The sequence below is a fragment of the Plasmodium gonderi genome, assembly GCF_002157705.1.
Source record: "Plasmodium gonderi DNA, contig: Chr06, whole genome shotgun sequence".
Taxonomy (NCBI): Eukaryota; Apicomplexa; class Aconoidasida; order Haemosporida; family Plasmodiidae; genus Plasmodium; species Plasmodium gonderi.
In genome coordinates this window covers 357796-376981 of record NW_021628931.1, presented here as the reverse complement: position 1 = coordinate 376981, position 19186 = coordinate 357796, and the positions used below count along the sequence as shown (strand labels likewise).

General features: G+C 31.7%; 2 protein-coding genes across 2 annotated transcripts; both read left to right on the top strand.

Moving 5' to 3' along the window:
- Nucleotides 1-1518: 1518 nt before the first annotated feature.
- PGO_060650 (hypothetical protein, conserved,10b antigen) lies at nucleotides 1519-7170 on the top strand (the record flags this gene model as incomplete). Its single annotated transcript, XM_028686709.1, has 1 exon — nucleotides 1519-7170. The coding sequence occupies one exon, from the start codon at nucleotides 1519-1521 to the stop codon at nucleotides 7168-7170; it is 5652 nt and encodes a 1883-aa protein (XP_028542510.1).
- A 2711-nt stretch (nucleotides 7171-9881) lies between these two features.
- Nucleotides 9882-17196, top strand: PGO_060640 (schizont egress antigen-1; the record flags this gene model as incomplete). Its single annotated transcript, XM_028686708.1, has 5 exons — nucleotides 9882-16212; nucleotides 16373-16431; nucleotides 16625-16720; nucleotides 16854-16978; nucleotides 17157-17196. 5 exons carry the CDS (start codon nucleotides 9882-9884, stop codon nucleotides 17194-17196), a joined length of 6651 nt encoding a protein of 2216 aa, XP_028542509.1.
- Between the last annotated feature and the right edge of the window lie 1990 nt (nucleotides 17197-19186).

Below are 19186 nucleotides of genomic sequence, written 5' to 3'. Positions count from 1 at the left end.
ATAAAAAATAATAAAGGTGTACTTGCATAATAACCCATTATTGGAAACATGTACATTTTCTGTAAATGTAGTTACACAATAAGTTTTTTATTTTATTTTTTTTTTTTAAGCTAAGAACACCTTTTTTAATGAGAGATATGTAAAAAACATTTCTTAGTGCACAAGTAAAAATAAAAAAAAAATAAAATTAATCACAATTATCCCTCTCCGAATATTGAGTGATTAATATAGCATGCAAAACTTAAGCCTATTTTTACATATGAAGAATGGCTATAAATAGTTTGAGAAAAAACGAAAAAGTAATCGCCCTAAAATTAAGTGCAAAAGGAAAAATATATATGTTATGTATAAGAACATATTGATTAATTTACAACACAGCAGGTCATGAACACATGTATGAGAAATCAGTTACATTTCACCATCTCTTTATTCAAAGATATGTAAAAAGGTGAGGAGGAAGGGAATGGACTATTACTTGATCTAACACTTGTTATTACTTTTACACGCGAAGAATATACACATATGTACAAGCATACATGTGAAAATATTTTATACTTTAACAAGGTTCACAATGAATTTTTTCACTCGCTTCTTTTTCCCCTTTGTAACATAGCAATGTGCATTTAAATTAGAAAAAAAAAAAAAAGAAAGAAGAAAAGAGAAAGGGAAAGAAAGAGCTCTTCGGGTTATTTCATAATCAAAATATTAATCATGTATTATATCTCTTTGCATTTTTTTTTTTTTTTTATTTCTCCCTTTCTTCTTTCCTTTATTTATTCTTTTTCTTTTTTTTACATTTGCCCCCTTTTGTTAATGTTTTTTAGAACGCTTTTAAAAGGTTGACGATGCTTTTTTCACTTATTTGCATGGAGAAAGCACATATGCAAGTGCATACATATGTACGAGTGTATATAGGAATGCGTACACATATGAACAGAATTACCAACCGCTTTGTGCATACATGTATGTAAATTTATGTGTACATATACATATATATATATACGTACATACTTTTACCTTTACACAGTTATTAATGATTAATAACCAAAGGGGAAAGGATCCCCACACATACCAAGAATGAAATGAATTCATAAGGCAAATTTATTTTTTATTTTATTATTTTACCTTCTTTTTTTTTTTTTTTCGGTAAAACAAGGGCGCTTACTTTACACTAAACTGAGAAAGGACAATTCAAAATGTGCTTAAACTAAATAAAAATTGTCAACACATTTATATGCGTACATGTGTATGTAATGTATATGATAAAAATTTTATTCTTCAAATTTTTATGAACTAAATGTTGTGAAGAGAGAGAAAAAAAAAAAAAAAAATATAATAAAATAAAACAGAAAAAAAAAGAAAAAAAAAAAAAAGTATCACATGTGCCAAGTGGAAAATAAGTAAAACAAGAGTAACGTAGACACGTGAAACATTTTGCACAACACGTCAAAGTGAGGAAATTAAAATTTTTACTATGTTTTCCGTTTGAAAAAGGAAAGAAAAAAAAAAAAAAAAAAAATGGAACTCCAAAATGAAGAACAAAAAGAAATAGAAAAAGTAGAAAAAGACAAATCTAACAATACAAATGACAGCAGTAAAAAGGGTTTAAAGTGTGACAGATTAAACAGTGATATTAACAACAATGAAGTAGGAAGTAATGGAAAAAAGGAGAATACAAAAAATACCATAAATTGTAAGATCAATGAAATCCCTAAGGTAAGCGAAGGAGGGACAAATGGAAAAAAAGAAAACAACATTAACAACAAGGGTAAAATGAAAAAACAAGAAAATTGGAATAAAAAATATTACAATAAAAATAAAAATCAATCAAATTTTGATCATTCCAAAAAAAATAATAACCACAAACATTGTGAACATAGGAGCAATAGTCAAATTATAAAGGAAAACACAAAGAGTCAAGAAAATGTAAAAAAGAGTGAGGAAAATAATGATCCCAATGTTGAATCGACAGAAAAAGCAGGTAAAGAACACTTTATCAATGGCATCAATATAAAGAAAAGTGAACATGACAAGGATGTTGGTGCGAGTAATCTGATCAGTACTGAGACTAAATTAGACAATGGAGAAGATAAAGAAATGAAAACAAAAAAGAAAAAAAAAAATAAAAGGAAGAAGAAAAAGGGAATAAAGAAGGAGGAAGAAAAAGAGGCAGAAAAAGAGGCAGAAAAGGAGGCAGAAAAGGAGGCAGAAAAGGAGGCAGAAAAGGAGGCAGAAAAGGAGACAGAAAAGGAGACAGAAAAGGAGGCAGAAAAGGAGACAGAAAAGAAGACAAAAAAGAAGACAAAAAAGAAGACAAAAAAAAAGGCAAAAAAGAAGGCACAGAGGGTAAAAGATAATGAAGCGGCCGATAGAGATAATGCAGACATTGGATGTTTAACAAAAGTTAATAACATGGTTCCAAATGATAATAGCAATGAAAATTCCAGTATCACGACAGCAATTAGCACCAATAAAAATTGCAATTTTAGGAAAAAGGGAACTGAGAAAGGCACTATCGAAATTGCCAATTTTTATAGTAGTAATCTTTTTACCCATCCTGTGGTACAGAAAAAACAAATGAAAAATAAACAAAATAAGTATTCAAAACTAAGTCGAAATTTGCAACAAAGTAAAACAAAAAATGCAGAAGAAAATGTTGCTTTTATAAAAAATAAAAAGGAATATGCCCCTAAAAAGACAAACAATAATTATCATCAAATGTATAATGTATCCTGTGGCAGCATGGCAAAAGACCATGTAAACAAATTGGCGAATTTGATATATAAAAATAGCATTAATTATAATACAACATATTCGAAGAACTTAAATAATAACTTTAGTTCGAGTTCGAGTAAAGATCTCTATAATAATTATTCTATGAATTTTATGAACAATCAGGCAAAAAGGAACACGCTGCAAGCGTCGAAAGATATAAATTCTGAATATGGGTACGATATAAATAATCAGGGATACCTAAATTGTTTATACAACCCTATGGAATTTCACAACCCAAATGAGTATTATGATTTTTCATGTCTAGATGGGGCATCCAACCCTATGGGTATTTTCTTTCATGGAAACTATATGCAAAGAAAAGATTTAATGGAGTACATCATTAAACTGCATGGAATGTACAATATGGGTAACGCTGCTATGTACAATAACATGAGTAGTGGAAATAATTTGAATGGAGTCACAAGTGTTGGAGACGGTGTCAACTTGTGCATATGTAACAATCGCAAAGTAGGGAAAGTTCCATCACGAGGAAAGGAGAATCAAAAGAGAAACGGAAATTACGAATTAAGTAAGAAGAAAGAGGAAGAGATAAATTGGCATATAAACAACATGAATTCGATTGGTGCAAATGTGAAAGATTTTAAGTATGAACAAAAGCAGAAGGATTCAAAAAATATCAACAGCGGAAGTAGTAACAAAAAAGGATATTATAAAGATTTGAATACAAGTACGTCTAGGACAGGGAACGTCTTCGAGAGAAATGTTAACACCACGAACAATACAAAAATTGGAGAGAATATAAAAGGGAAAAACCTCCCAAATGTGGATATAGTGAAAAATAATGAACAGGTGATCATCCCAAGTATGAGAAATGAACGTATGTACACAAATATACAAAAGAGGAAATATGATACTCAACATGGTTTCCAAAATGTCGAGATGTGCTGGAACAATAACAATTCTGAAATTAATCAGAAAAAAAGGTATATTAAATCGAATATACCATTTCAATCATTTAAAAGGCAAGATAATAGTAATAAAAATAAAAGAGTTTTAGGAAAGGATTCAATAAAAGAAAGCAATATGGATGAGAGAAGTGGAGAGATATGCTTAGGAAAAGAGAAAGAAAACAGGGCACCTTCTTACCCAATTTACGGAAAAGGGAAAACTAAGAATTTTGAAGTTAATAAAGAAATATATAAATTTATAGATTATTGTGTGAAAAATTATGGAAACAAATATCTATTGAATGTTTTAGGTGAATTTTCATCAAATAATATTAGTAAAAACTACGATGAATTAAACAATATTTTTAAAATGAAAATAAATGATGAAAATTTGAGCACTCTGGAAATATTAGAAAAGGACGAAAAAAAAAAAAAAGACGTCCCTACTTTTATAAAGGACAATCACAACATAGGCCAGGAAGAAGTACCAATGAGTAAAGACATTACAGACATCTTAAACACTTCGAATAATTCCATTACTGAGGCATATGATCAATTTGAGAACTTACTTAACATGGGAGGAGCACATGCTGGATTGGATGAAAAGGATCTCCATCCTGAGGAAAGACTGTGTCAGAAAAGCACAACAGAAGGGGAAATGAAGGAGGATATGAAGAATATCGAAATGAAAGATACGGAGCAGAAAATTTTCGGAGAAAAAAATTTAGGAGAAAAAAAATTGGGAGAAAAAAATTTAGGAGAAAAAAAATTGGGAGAAAAAAATGCCAAACTGCAAACGGTCGAAATGGAAAAGATGAAGAATTCCGAAGCGAGAGAGGAAACGGAAAATGGCCCCAAAGCGGGCGAAGGAAAAGAGGGAAAAAACAAAAACAACATGTTCGAGGAGGATAAAAGAATGAATGTGACTATTCCCCCAGGGCTGAGTCTACCAGATATAAACAGAGCATTATTACATGGTGCATATCTAGATAATATAACAGTGGTGAAGAAGTGTTTAGAGAGAAAAGCAGATATTAACTATTTCGATAAAGTTGGAAGGAGAGCCTTACATTATGCATGCGCAGGTGGATATTTTGACATATGCGAATTGTTAATACAAAACGGGGCAAAAGTGAATGTCTCAGATTACAAACATTGGACTCCATTACATATTGCAGTTACCAAAATGCATAAAGACATAACCGAATTGTTATTAAAAAATGGTGCAAATATATATGCAATGTTACCTCATTCTTTATCCCCCAATAGAGGAAAAACTACAGCTAGTATGTGCATCCATTTTGCAGCCATTAAAGGTAGCATAGAAATTACGAAGTTATTGCTCAAGTATGGAGCGAAAATTGATGATACAGATTTATCCAATAGAACAGCTCTTCATTACGCTGCTTATCGAAACAATTCTGATTATGTGAAATTTTTAATTTATGATAAAAAAGCCAAGGTAAATATTTTCGATGTGCATAATAGATTACCTGTACATTCAGCTTGTTTAGGGGGAGTTTTAAAAAATGTACAACTATTAGCTGAGAATAAAAGTTTTCTTCAAAAAAAAGACATATACAATATGAGTCCCATAGACATTACTAATATAAAGAAGTTTAAGGATATTACGAAATTTTTAACCAAGTATATAAACCAAAATTTTTCACCTTACGATATGGAAGACAATCAATGTCAATTCAAAGTTGTCAAAGCGAAATGCCTGGATACATATGTAGCAAAGGGAGAAAAAAGTACACCTTTGATCAATGTGGAAGAAGAGAATGCATACATGGCAGATGAAAGGATTCAGAAGTTTTCCAATGTAAAGGATGGTTCCATTCCTATTGGCAGGGATCATATGAAGGGGGAAGAAAATGAAGAATTAGGTGTTGCAGAAGTTGCAGAAGTTGCAGAAGTTGCAGAAGTTGCAGAAGTTGCAGAAGTTGCAGAAGTTGCAGAAGTTGCAGAAGTTGCAGAAGTTGCTGAAGTGGCAGGAGTAGCAGACATGGTAGAAGCAGGAAACGTGGCAAGCTTGGAAGACGAACGAGAAGATAATAAAATGGATCCAAAGGAATTTTACAACGACAATAAAATGATTAAAGACGTTTTAACAACAACTATTAGTACCATTTTGAAAGAAAGAAATAGGGATCAAATAAAAAGAGTAGTGGACGCTTTGGGGGTGTACATATCATTAAGCTTACTGGAGAAAACAATTTTAATTCAAAATTATGGAGGCATAGATCTGGTTAGTAAAAAGGGTAAAAGAACCACCGGTGGTGTTTTCTTTTACCTTATAAAGTATATGTATAAAAATGACATTATATCTAAGTTTAAGTATGATTATATTGTGGAAGAAGAGAAGGAAAAAAAAAAAACGTACAGGAAATTAAAAAAAAAATTGTTACAAGAAGAGGAAAATATTAAAGGCAGCATCGGGTTGAAAGCGAATACACTACAAGACAGGAAAAACAAACATGATAAATTTACGAATGAACCGAATAGGACCTACAACACCAATGCTACCTTTAAAAATGCAAAAGGGGATCATATAAAAAATATGCAAAATGGTAACATGGCGATAGCTATTGCAAAGGACAATAAGAGCACAAAGCGTTGTGCACATGCACTGAACACAGTTAGTTGCAACACCACCATGAGCAATTATAACAGTGCAGTGAAACATAACAGCAAGGGACGTAAAGAAATGGCCATACTTAACTCAATCAACAAAGACAATTCGAATGAATTAGTTTTAAAACACGCAAGAAATAACACAAACTTTTATAACAAACATAATAACCTTCCTCCGAAGGACTCATATATAAACAACCTAACAACAGATGATGATAAAAACAAAGAAAAAACGAAAAGCAAAAAAAACAAAAAAAACAAAAAGAACACAAAAAAGGTATACACTACTAGTGTAAACACCCAAGTAGGCAATACAAATTGCATTGCAAAAAATAATATGGAATCTTCGTTCACAAATTTAGTGCAAAATGCTTACACTAATATTCCGAATTTTCTTGAGGTACAGAACCTACAGAAAAATATGTACCAACTGAAAAAAACTGCGAACAAGTGGGAAAACTATGATTTGGGATATATTGGAGGTTTCGAAAACTTGGGCTATTTTAGTAGCCATGGAAACTTGCACAATGTTGGAAACTGGAATAACGTGAACAATATGAATTGGCGCAGCATTCATAGCAACCAAACTAACATGAATGGCTGCAATCAGCATAGTAAAGAAATAATGAATCATCATAATAACCTAATCCCGTACATGAACAATTTGCAGAAGAGTGCCTATGATTACTTGGGAGGTGTGGAAAATTCGTGGGCCTACTTAAATAATCAAAATGCATATTTAATGAATAATTTGTGCAAGACATATGGAAATGCGAATGCTAATGCAAAACAGAAAATGCTTTTAAACGATTTTAACTATGCTCGTTTTCGGAGTTACCCAAAAATGTAGCCCTATTATATATGTGTTCATGCATAAAAGTGTACATATATATGCAAACACGTGAGCGTGCGTTCCTTTTGGGCATGTTTTAATATTTCAACATGAATACATTTTTATTTAAGTTTCAATTCCATTTTTAATTTTAATTTTTTTTTTTTTTTTTTCCAACCCTACTTTTTTTTAAGAGAAAAATATATACAATTGTAGAGAAGCATTGCTATGCCTTTGATCAACTATTGCCCTACCCTATTTTTTTTTTTTTTTAAGCAAATAAGGAAAAACATTATCTTGAATATTAAAATGAATATATGTACCTAACAGGGTGTTTCAAATTCGAATACACATTTAATAGCTGGGGGTAGGTAATATACTGAATGAGGGTTGAAAGTTTCACTTAAGGACCTATCTTTCTACCCATCACCCCCCCCCTCCCTCCCTTTTGCTATCCATCATTCTGTTGTAAAGGTTGCAAAAACTCTGAATATGCCAATTTATCCCTATAAATATGCTGGAGTAAATGTTGGTTTCATTTGTGAAAAAGAAAAAAAAAAAAAAAAAAACGCGGGGACACAAATAAATAAAAAAAAAATGAATAAATAATTGTCTTTACACACACATGAATGTATCCCTATTTGTCTAAGCATAAGTAGTGTCACTCGAGCTTGTGAACCCCGCAAAAACGAGTTTCCCATTTTTTAACAAATGGAATAGTATGAACACAGTTTATGAAAAAAAGGCTATTTTTTTTTTTTTTTTTTTTTCTGAATGTTCATAAATTTTATAAAATATGCTAAGTTAAAAAGAGCTACCTGAAATGTGCGAAGATAGAAAATGAGACTTTTTTTCTTTTTTCTTCTTAATGATTGGAAGATATGAAATTATAAGAATGTATAAAAAAAGTGGTTAAATATTCGAATTTTTTATTCCGTACTTCGCCAAAATTTAAACCTCTATATTACATTGCAAAAACAAGTAGTCAATTGGTTGGATGATGGAAAAAGGTTCTAGCTGCGTGATGATGGTTGAATTGCAATTTTTTTTTTTTTTTTTTTTTTCTTAATATATGTTAAATTTCCCCATTTTTATGTAAATTTTTTCAAAAGAAAAGAGAGGAAAGAAAAAAATACTAATTGAAAACCACTTGGGATATTTAAATCATAGAAACATATACTATTATATATATATTTGACCATCATATAATTTTTATTCTGTTGCAATTGCCAATCATGTGTCTATATTTAGTGTGCATGTGTGTGTGATGTGTAGCTGTGTTTTATTTTCGCCTCTTTGTTATATGAAAAATGTTCATCATTTGAAAGAGCAGGAAAATTAAGCAAAGAAAAAAAAATAAAATAAAAAATAAAACAAAACAGAACAAAATATAATAAAATAAAACAAATTTAAAATAAAACAAAATAAAATAAAACAAAATAAAATAAAATAAAACAAAATAAAATAAAATAAAACAAAATATATTAAAAACCAATTGGGTGAAGACGATTTAAAGAAAATATACATAACTGAAATGCAGTACATAGATTTTGTATTTCCTCAATCATAATTTTTTTCCACTTTTTTTTTTTTTTTTTTTTTTTTGCGTAGCAAAACACTACAATGCCTTCAAACTCTAAAAATAAATTTTCCCGCACATGCGAAACCATGCATGTGTATACACAAAAACATAAATTTTGGGGGCATGTATATGTGTATGTATAAATGCATATAATGTTTCAGTTTGCTTAAAAAAATAAGTGAAAGAAATTTTATAATTTATATCTTCTCCTTCAAAATAACACACGTTTATCGGGGTATTTATTTCTGTTCATTTATAAAAAAATAAAAAAAAAATGCGAAAGAAATGGACTTTTTTTTTTGTTTTTGTTTTTCCATGTCCGCCATTTTTATATATATATTTTTTAATTTTGTTTGCTTTTTTTTGTTTCATTCACCCTTTTTACGCCTTATACGTAGTTTACCCGTTTCACCATTTTTACCATTTTTATCCGTTCACTTTTATCTATTCTGTTGCTTACGTAGATATCATTCGCAATGCTTCTCCGACGTAAATTGCACTTTTAAAAGGCGTGAACAAGGACAGAAAAAAAAAAAATAATAATAATAAGAGTAAATACAATAAAGCATAATAAAATATAACAAAACATTATATAGTAAAATATGATACAATAAAATATAGTGTAATAAAATATAGTACAATAAAACACAAGAAAATAAAAGCAAAGTCCAAACGAAGAGAACCCTCCTTAGTCAATTTTTTCCTTCCTCGGAATCCCCCTCCGTCTTGTCATTTTGCGTAGCCTTTTTTATCTATTTATTTATCTATTTATTTATCTATTTATTTATCTATTTATTTATTTATTTATTTATCTATTTATTCATTTTTTTTTTTTTTTTAAGTTGCCTTTTTTTTTTAACCCGTGGGAGACTCCATTTGATCTACGGGAAATTTCAACACAACCTCCGCCATCTCCGGTGCATGATGATTTCTGCACCCCTTTCACATGCCTCCCTAAAAGGAGCATAAACCAGAGCAAACAAGGTCTAATCAGATCAAATCAGATCAAATCATATCAGACCAGATCAAATCATATCAAACCAGATACAACCATATCAAACCAGATCAAATCAGATAAAACCATATCAAACCATAACCAAACGGAGTTAAACAGAGAGACATCAAATAACATAATAAATAACAAGTCATGAGCAACCATCAGAACATAGGTGTAAAGGAAAATTTGTTCTTCTACCTAAACAGAGATGATGTGAATGAATTAATCGAAAGCATAGAAGAAGATGATGATAAAATTGTAGAATGTAACGAAAACAATGGCTTGTGTGAGTATGAGTTACCATTCCTTTTACAAAACATTGAAAATAATAAAGAAGATTCAGAAAAGAATTCGTCAATTAGTAGTTACCTCGATGATGGTGCATCAACCATTCTTTCAAAGCAAGATGAAGAAAACGTTACTGAAGAAAATATGATAAAAAAAAAAAAAAAAAAAAAAACTAACAGAAGTAAAGGTAAAAATGAAAGCACATCCAAGGAAAAAATAAACATAATATTTATTCAAAATGATAGTAGTGGACTTAACAACTTTGAAGAAATTCTCTCTATGGCAAATGTGAACAGTGAAAAGGTAGAAAAGAAACTAAATGAAAAATTTTATCAAATATGTTGTAAAAGTATTGCAGATATAAATACATACAATTTGAATAAAGTAAAAAATGTGAATGATAATCAAAAACAAGGTTCATTGGATATTGAACATATAGATTATGGTGATATTTTTCTCACAATACAAGATTCTTTAAAAAGCAGAGGAAATAAAAACAATAATAACCTTCTTCAAGATAATACATCTGAATCATTTGGATTAAGGCATGAAAAATTGAAGAATTTTCGAAATATTGAAGAGCATCCAAAAGTGTTATTGGGGAAGAGGAAAATTAAAAATACGTATAATTACCACTTTAATGGTGGCAACTTTTTCAAGTCATACAGAAAAAAAGATAAATCTGAACGCAGCAGTGTGGGCTGTCATATCATAGAAAAGGGTGGTTGCTACACACGTAAGAAAAAAAAAATGAATCCATATTTGCATCCTTTATCAACCTATAATAGGTATGGATATATACCCCATGTATATGATTCTCATGTTATTGGATATGACGAACGTGCATTGCAGAACAGTAAGTTTCTAAAAAAAATTTACATAAAAAGAAATAAAAAAAGATCAAGCGATATGCATTCTTTGGATTCTTATGAGGAAAAGGAGGGTTATCATATTTTAAGAGAAAAAAACGCATCTAATAATGTCATTATTCATTCAGAGAAAAATCAAAGTAGTGTGCATGGTATATCCCCAGAGGGATATGCTAGTAGAAATGTTCAATCTATGCAAGAAGGAACAAATTTATGTGAGAAGTCAATGTGTATTGAAGTAGGGGGAGAAAAACACTACCAGAAGAGAAAGGGCAGCACTGAGATGGAACGACGTGGACATTTCATCGATTCAGGCGAAGCGATTAACAGAATAGACGAAGGAGGGGAAATGGAGAGGAATGATCTTGAGGAAAATTTTATTTTTGATTCCATGGAAAATATCCATCCTCCATATTCAGCAGAAAGGGATGAAATTTCTCCTAATAATGCATGTTCTGACAAGGAGAGTTATGTCTGTGACGTGGAGGCAGCAAATTTTTTTTGCGAAGGGGATAACAGGAATCACATTTACTTTAAGGAAGAAACAAATGATCAAATGGGTTCTGATAAGCTGGATGGTACTGTTGCAGATGGGAGAGGTTACAACCACAACAATGATGATACTGATGGTAATGATGATGCTGATAGTAATGATGTTGCAGATGGGAGAGGTCATAACCACAACAATGATGATGCATGCTGGGAGGATAAAACAAAAGAGATATATCAGAAGGATTTTAAATTAGGTGAAGGTAAAAGCAATTCTTTGAGTAATGAGGAAACAGCCATGATAAAAGAAGAGGAACCACCGAAAATCATACGTAACAATCAAACGGAAGGAAATGAAAAAACGTTTAGTGATAAGAACGAGACGGTATTGCATCCGCCCAGAAGTGAAATTGTGAATATATGTAATGAATCGGTAATGAGTCAGGAGAACTTAAAAAGAGGAGATGATTATGGAGACACTTTTTTAGCTAGTGGAGAAGATAAAGAATATTTCGATCTGTTGGTGAAAAAATATGAAAAAACGAAATTGACTATTGATGGAAGTGAAAAATTATCCTTCAGTGCTATCAGTGGGACACCAAGTGATTATATGTCGATCGATTTACCTGAACATTTGAAGGATACTTCAAGGATGGAGAAGCAGGAGACCCAAGCAGACGATGTAGACCAAATTGATCAAATGAAAAAATTAAATAGCGTAGAGGGAAATGCTGTTCCATTGAGAGACGAATCTAGAAAGAGGGTGGAAAAATATCAAATAAATGGAGTAAATGTGAACCTTGTGAAAAAATTTCAGAGGGAAGAATTCGAATTGGACAATGCTGGTGAGGAGAGGGAAAGCAAGGAAGAAAAGAGTCAAATAAAAAGGGAAGAAGTAGAAAAGGGAGAAGCTGAAAAGATAGAAATAGAAAAGGGAGAAGCTGAAAAGATAGAAATAGAAAAGGGAGCAGCTGAAAAGATAGAAGTAGAAAAGGGAGAAGCTGAAAAGGAGGTTCCACAAATAGGAGGGTATGAAAAATTACTAGAAAACGATATGTACGATTTGTATAATTTAAAAATGCATGATTTGAATACTTTGAAAGCTTACGACTTTGAATTTTCCAAAAATTTATTGAAAAAAGAGATTTTCATGTATCATAGTAATAGTTTGAAGAATGATGAAGTGTTGGACGCAATCGAAATGGATAATATTGCATTAGATGAAAATGACGAACAAATTGATGAGGATGATGGAGAAATTAAGAACTTCCTAGCGAAATTAAAGGAAGATGTGACTAGCCAAATAAATATAAATAACGAAGAAAATGAGCAAGCATTTGATCTCTTGGATTCTGTTCATGCAAATGATTATTACTTCGGTTGCGATGATGGTGATAACGAAATAGACATAAATATGTTTAATTTGAATAAGGAGCCGAATGAAAGGGATGCAGAAGATCCAAAAGGGGATGAATCTAATTTTAGAAGCAATGGTAAACATGGCCATGACCTTGATGAATACGAGAAGGATATGGACAAAGATGGATATTTTCCAATTGGATCGAAGTTGAATCTGTCAGATTTGGATGTAGATCATGAATCTGCTTCCAGAGTCTATGCAAGTGCAGGTGAATGTGCAGATGAATGTGCGTATTCTAATTCCCTTTTCACTAGTCCAAATAAATTTGAAGAAGAGAGGAAGGACACCGAATGTCAAACCGAATTCCCGTTGGATTTTTCTAGAAACACGAATAGAACGCCAAGAAAAAAAAGCGTAGAAGTAATTCTTGTAAAAAAAAAGTTAAAGCGGATTAAAGAAAGAGACATAGAAGAAGCAGAAGAGGGAAAATGGGGAACCAATGAAACGAATTCAAGTGGTAGATATAGAAGATATCCCAGAAGAAACAGAATAAAAACGTTGAGATATTGGATTGGTGAAAGGGAACTCACTAGGAGGAATCCATACACAGGGGAAATTGATGTTATCGGATTCAGTGAGTGTAAAAATTTGGAAGACTTATCTCCTCACATTATTGGACCAATAAAATATAAGAAGTTATATCTGAGGAATATGTTTCCCTTAAGCGAAAGTGATGAGAAGGAAGAGCAAGATGCTCGCAAGGGAGAGAACGCTTCAGAAAATGGTACTGCTGGGGATGCCATTACAGATCGTTATATGAACAAAGATACAAGTGATCCTCTCGAGGGAGGGGAAAGTAAGATAAGAAGAAAACGTGATAATAAAGAACCCCCCAAAAGAGATGATGTAAGCGAAAATAGTAAGAACACTTCATATAACATTTCCAAACAGTTACCTAATAGACGATATAACTTAATGAAAAAACGAAAAAAAAGAAAATTCATTAATATCGTTAATTACATTAAAAAAAAAAGAAAGAAAAAATTAGTCAAAATCATAGATAAAGAGGAAGGAGAAACTTTTCCCTTAATAAAAAGTGAAAAAGGAATTAATATCACAATCGAAAATGAAAATTCTAATCACATTGAAGATACTTATTTGGGAAATATAGACAATGCACTGATTGGTGAAATAGATGTAACAAAAGAAGATGTGGTGGAAGATATTCTTGGAATCGCAGATGTTGTTCCTGTTGATCAACACGACAAGGGTGAAAATATGGAAAAGACAAATAACGCTGAGGAAAATGCGAATGATTTGTTTTATGATGCAAACAGCTTCTGTTTCGATGAACATCTCGAAGGAGGGGTTCCCGTGGGGGATACGCATGTAGAAATAGAAGCAGGTGGTGAATCATTGTCGAAGGAGTTATTTTCAGACGAACCGATACCCCCCCCCGACTTGGTGCGTCTAGATGGACAAGGAAAAGAAGAGGATCAAAAGGAGAGAACAAGCGAAACGGCAGCTGTGAATGAAGTTGAAACAACAGCTGTGAATGAAGTTGAAACAACAGCTGTGAATGAAGTTGAAACAACAGCTGTGAATGAAGTTGAAACAACAGCTGTGAATGAAGTTGAAACAACAGCTGTGAATGAAGTTGAAACAACAGCTGTGAATGAAGTTGAAACGACAGCTGTGAATGAAGCTGAAACAACAGCTGTGAATGAAGTTGAAACGACAGCTGTAAATGAAGTTGAAACGACAGCTGTAAATGAAGTTGAAACGACAGCTGTGAATGAAGCTGAAACAACAGCTGTGAATGAAGTTGAAACGACAGCTGTAAATGAAGTTGAAACGACAGCTGTAAATGAAGTTGAAACGACAGCTGTGAATGAAGCTGAAACAACAGCTGTAAATGAAGTTGAAACGACAGCTGTGAATGAAGCTGAAACAACAGCTGTGAATGAAGTTGAAACGACAGCTGTAAATGAAGTTGAAACGACAGCTGTGAATGAAGCTGAAACAACAGCTGTGAATGAAGTCGAAACGACAAACCTAGAGGGAGCTCGAAAGATGCCCACAAAAAGGAAAAAAATTCAAAAAAAAAAAAATGATGAAAAAAAGAAAATAAAAGAAAGAAGAATCGATGAGATGTACAAAGAGCTGTCTTTATTCAACTTGGACTTTTTATCGCAGAGTGAGAAGGTGGATAATGAGAAGCTTATCAAAAGGGGAAAAGTGGAGGAAAAGGGGAAGCAAAGGGAAGGTGAGAGGGAAAATCATGTAGGAGAAGGTAGAAATGCAAAGAAGGACGTAACTAAGAAACAGAAGGCAGAGGAAACGACAGTAGAAACGAAAAATAAAACGGGAAGTGTCGACAAGGATGAATACCGAGCTGCTCAAGATGAAGATGCAGAAAGGGACGAAAATGCAATCCACGAAGATGAGAAAAATGAAAAGAAGATTATCCTTTTGAAAAAAAACGGAGATATCAGTATAGACAATGAAGGAGCAGATCATCACACCAAATTGAAAAAGAGTGAAAATGCACAAAATCAAATTGAAACGGAATCAGGTTATAATCTTGCACTACTCACAGAAACGGATTCTAAGGATAGTGTGAAGAACACCCATTTTAGTGAACTCCAGTCTCATCACAATACAGAAATGGCAAAAAATGCGTACACCGAAATGAATTTGAGTGGAAGTGAAGAAAAAACTAGTACTGTTGTTTCTGTTAATGTTGATGAAAATGAAGAAGATATGTATGATTTCGTTCCTCTGGATGCAAATGGGGATGAGACAACGAATGTGTCTAAGGGTTCAATCATCCCAAAGGAGGAAGAGAATAATAATACGAGAGCAGGATTATCCAATGTGATAGAAACCAATCGGGGCAGTAATGAACCCATCGAACTTTGTGAAACCAAGGATGATTCGAAGGATGTCCTCTTAAAAAAGGAAACAAAAGGCAAAAAGGAAAAGGAAAAAAATGGAAAAACAGAAGAGAAGGAAAGTGGAAAGAAAGAAAACGAACAAAATAGCGAAACTAAAACTAAAACCAAAACTAAAATGAACAATTATGATATAAGCAAAATTGGGGGACGGAAAACGAAAAAAAGAAAATTTCCTATCGAACAGGAAAATGAAAAGACAGATTATGCACAGAAAGATGCAGTAAATGAAGCATCTCCTAGTGATCATATAAATGTTCATATGGATGAAGAAGATAAAAATGCAATATTATGTAAGACTCTGCATGCAGATGATAACATAATTTTGAAGAAGAGTGTTCATATAAAACCTATGCATCTTTATATTAACAGGAGAGAAAGAAAGAGAAGTCGAATGGGGGGAGAGCTAGCATTTCATATATCAAGACATAGAAATGATGTAGAAAAAGAAAATATGAATCATCCGATTTACGAAGCGAAGATTCATCAGTTATTTGGGCTTAGGAATTACATAACAACAGGTATTCCTATTATTTTATAAACGACTAAATTAGTAATTTTGACTTTGTAATATTCTGCAAAATAGTGTTTTCTTATGTGTATGCAAAACACGAACATATGGGGTGCATATCCCCGCAGGATAGCCATAATTACTTGCGAACGTTTCTTACATTTTTGCAGATTTCCAACATATGAATGATCCAAGGAATCCGGGTGCAAATTTTCCCCTTTTGCAGAAGGTACATACATAAACATGTACATGTGTGCATGCATAAATGTGTGCATGTATAAATGTGTACATGAATAAATATATGTACATATACATATGATGACAATGACACGCGGGGGAAATGAAACGCCATAAAACAAGGAGTGATAAATGTTGAAAATCCTCATTCTTCATTTTTTTTTTTTTTTTTTGCGCTTTTTTAGAATTTCCTAAACGATTTTAAAGTGGACCTTAACATTTACACTGTCCGGATAGCTTCACATGAGAAGTTCAAATCTTGCAGTGTCCACCAGAATTTGGTAAGTTAGATTTTCCAATAAATTTTCTCCACTTTTTTATTCCTTATTTTCGTCATACCAGTTACGTTACTGACGTGCCATCAGTTTTTAAAACGAATTTTCATTTTTATTCTCATTTTACTCTCATTTTTAGATGTGCTATATAGATACAGGAGAGAAGGTCAAAATTGTTCTGAACAGTCAGGAGAAATTTTACGAAAGGGGAGATTTCTTTTTTATTCCTAGACTTTCTAACTTCTTAGTGAACAACTGCAGCAGGTACTGTTGGAAAGAGGGAAGGCGGAAAAAATAACCAAGTCAAGTCCCGTCCGATTATTGCTCATAACACTATTATTATTGTCACTACTAGTATTACTATTGTTATCACTGTTACTATTATTAATTTATTTTTTCATTTTACGGCTCCATTTTATTTATTCTTTTCCCCTGACTGCAGAGAAGAGTGCATTGTGTATGTCTGCCCAGTGGCGAAGTAAATGGGGGATGCATATACCCCCGTTTGGATTTTTTTCGAAAGAGTACCACTGTTAGGAGAATGTTTCAAATAGGACATGCATGCAAAGATTTTACACGTGGATGGAGTATAACTTGAATTAAAGAAATAAAAGGAAAACCACGAAAATTCAGTTTACTTCCCATTTGTTATCACTTAGGTTTTAACGTTATCTCATCGACTGTCATTACATTTATTATAATGTGGAGAATTAAAAAAACGAGGGAGGAAAAAAAAAAAAAAATAAAAAATGAAAAGTTATGGAAAAGGGAGAAAAACAATCTATTTCAACGTTTACCACATTGACATTTTCCCATATTGACATTTTCCCATATTGACATTTTACCATACTGACATTTTACCACATTGACATTTTACCATATTGACATTTTCCCATAATGACATTTTACCACATTGACATTTTACCACATTGACATTTTACCATATTGACATTTTCCCATAATGACATTTTACCACATTGACATTTTACCACATTGACATTTTCCCATAATGACATTTTACCACATTGACATTTTACCACATTGACATTTTACCATATTGACATTTTCCCATATTGACATTTTACCACTTTAACGTTTTACCATTTCAGCATTTTCCCCATTTTACAAATTAATAAAAATCTGACACAATTTATTAATTTACTCCTGCATGTGAAAATGCGTGCAACTTCGATCAGATGGTATAGAGGCATGCGAATTCCTCATGGATATACGTGTGCACACACCGGTGTATATATAAACATGCTATATACACAAGTGCACATACATGTACCTATAAAAATCTATTATTTACATATTACTTATGTTGTAGTTCCATTTCATCAGTGTATAAAAAAAATAAATAAAAAATGACGGAAAAAACAATAACAAATAAGATACTTGAAGGGGAAACATATATCTACATTAATTAATCGAAACATTTGAATATATGTTTTCTATTCCCCTACCCCAATCATATATGTATTCAGACAGACATGCGTATAAAACTGTTAAGTGTACACAACAAAGTGCGCAGAAACAAAAAAAAAAAAAACAAACAAACACGCATCTGCTTATGTAATATATATATATATATATATGTAGTCTATTCATTTTCTCCTTCGACTTTTTTTTTTTTTTTTTTTTTTGGGGTGTGCACATATTTTCCCCGTATTTACAATATGCACAATTTATGTAGGAAAAAAAAAAAAAAAAAAATGAACGGAACATTTTTATTTTTTCCCACTATTTCGTGTTCTAATTTATTTATAATACCATATTTTAACTTTTTTTCTATATATTACCATTTTTTTTTTTTTTTTTTTTTTTTGTCCGAAACAATGTAAATTTTTGCGTAAATTTGGCGTGCACCGAACTTTTTATAAAATATGGTATTATTTGCTTTAAATTTAGGACGGGACACAGATTTTCTACATTTTGCCCTCGCGGAAGTATTGTATATATTATATTTGTACATATATTTACGTGTACCTCACGCTTTTTTTTTTGGACTTTCTATACAATTATTTGAATATGGAAAAAGGGAAAAGGCAACATTCACGCCGAATGCTCAAATGAACTTCATCGCGTCATCCCACCCCACCGTCGTCATGTATATCTGAACCACTCACATAATACATACATGCATACTATATAAATATATCACCCTTGTCAATCACTACCTTTTTATTTTGTGTTTCACTATTTTTTATTATTTCTCTGTTTTTCATTATTTCTCTGTTTTTCATTATCTCACTATTTTTTATTATTTCACTATTTTTTATTATTTCACTATTTTTTATTACTTTATTATTTTTTATTACTTCACTATTTTTTTTATTATTTTATTTTTTTTTTTTTTGCTGACTTTTTAGTGAACAACTATAAAAAGTTTTCCTTATTTGTAATAATTTAAAAAATTTATTATGTCATTTTAAATAATTGAAAAAAAAAATTCATTGATTTTTTCAATTT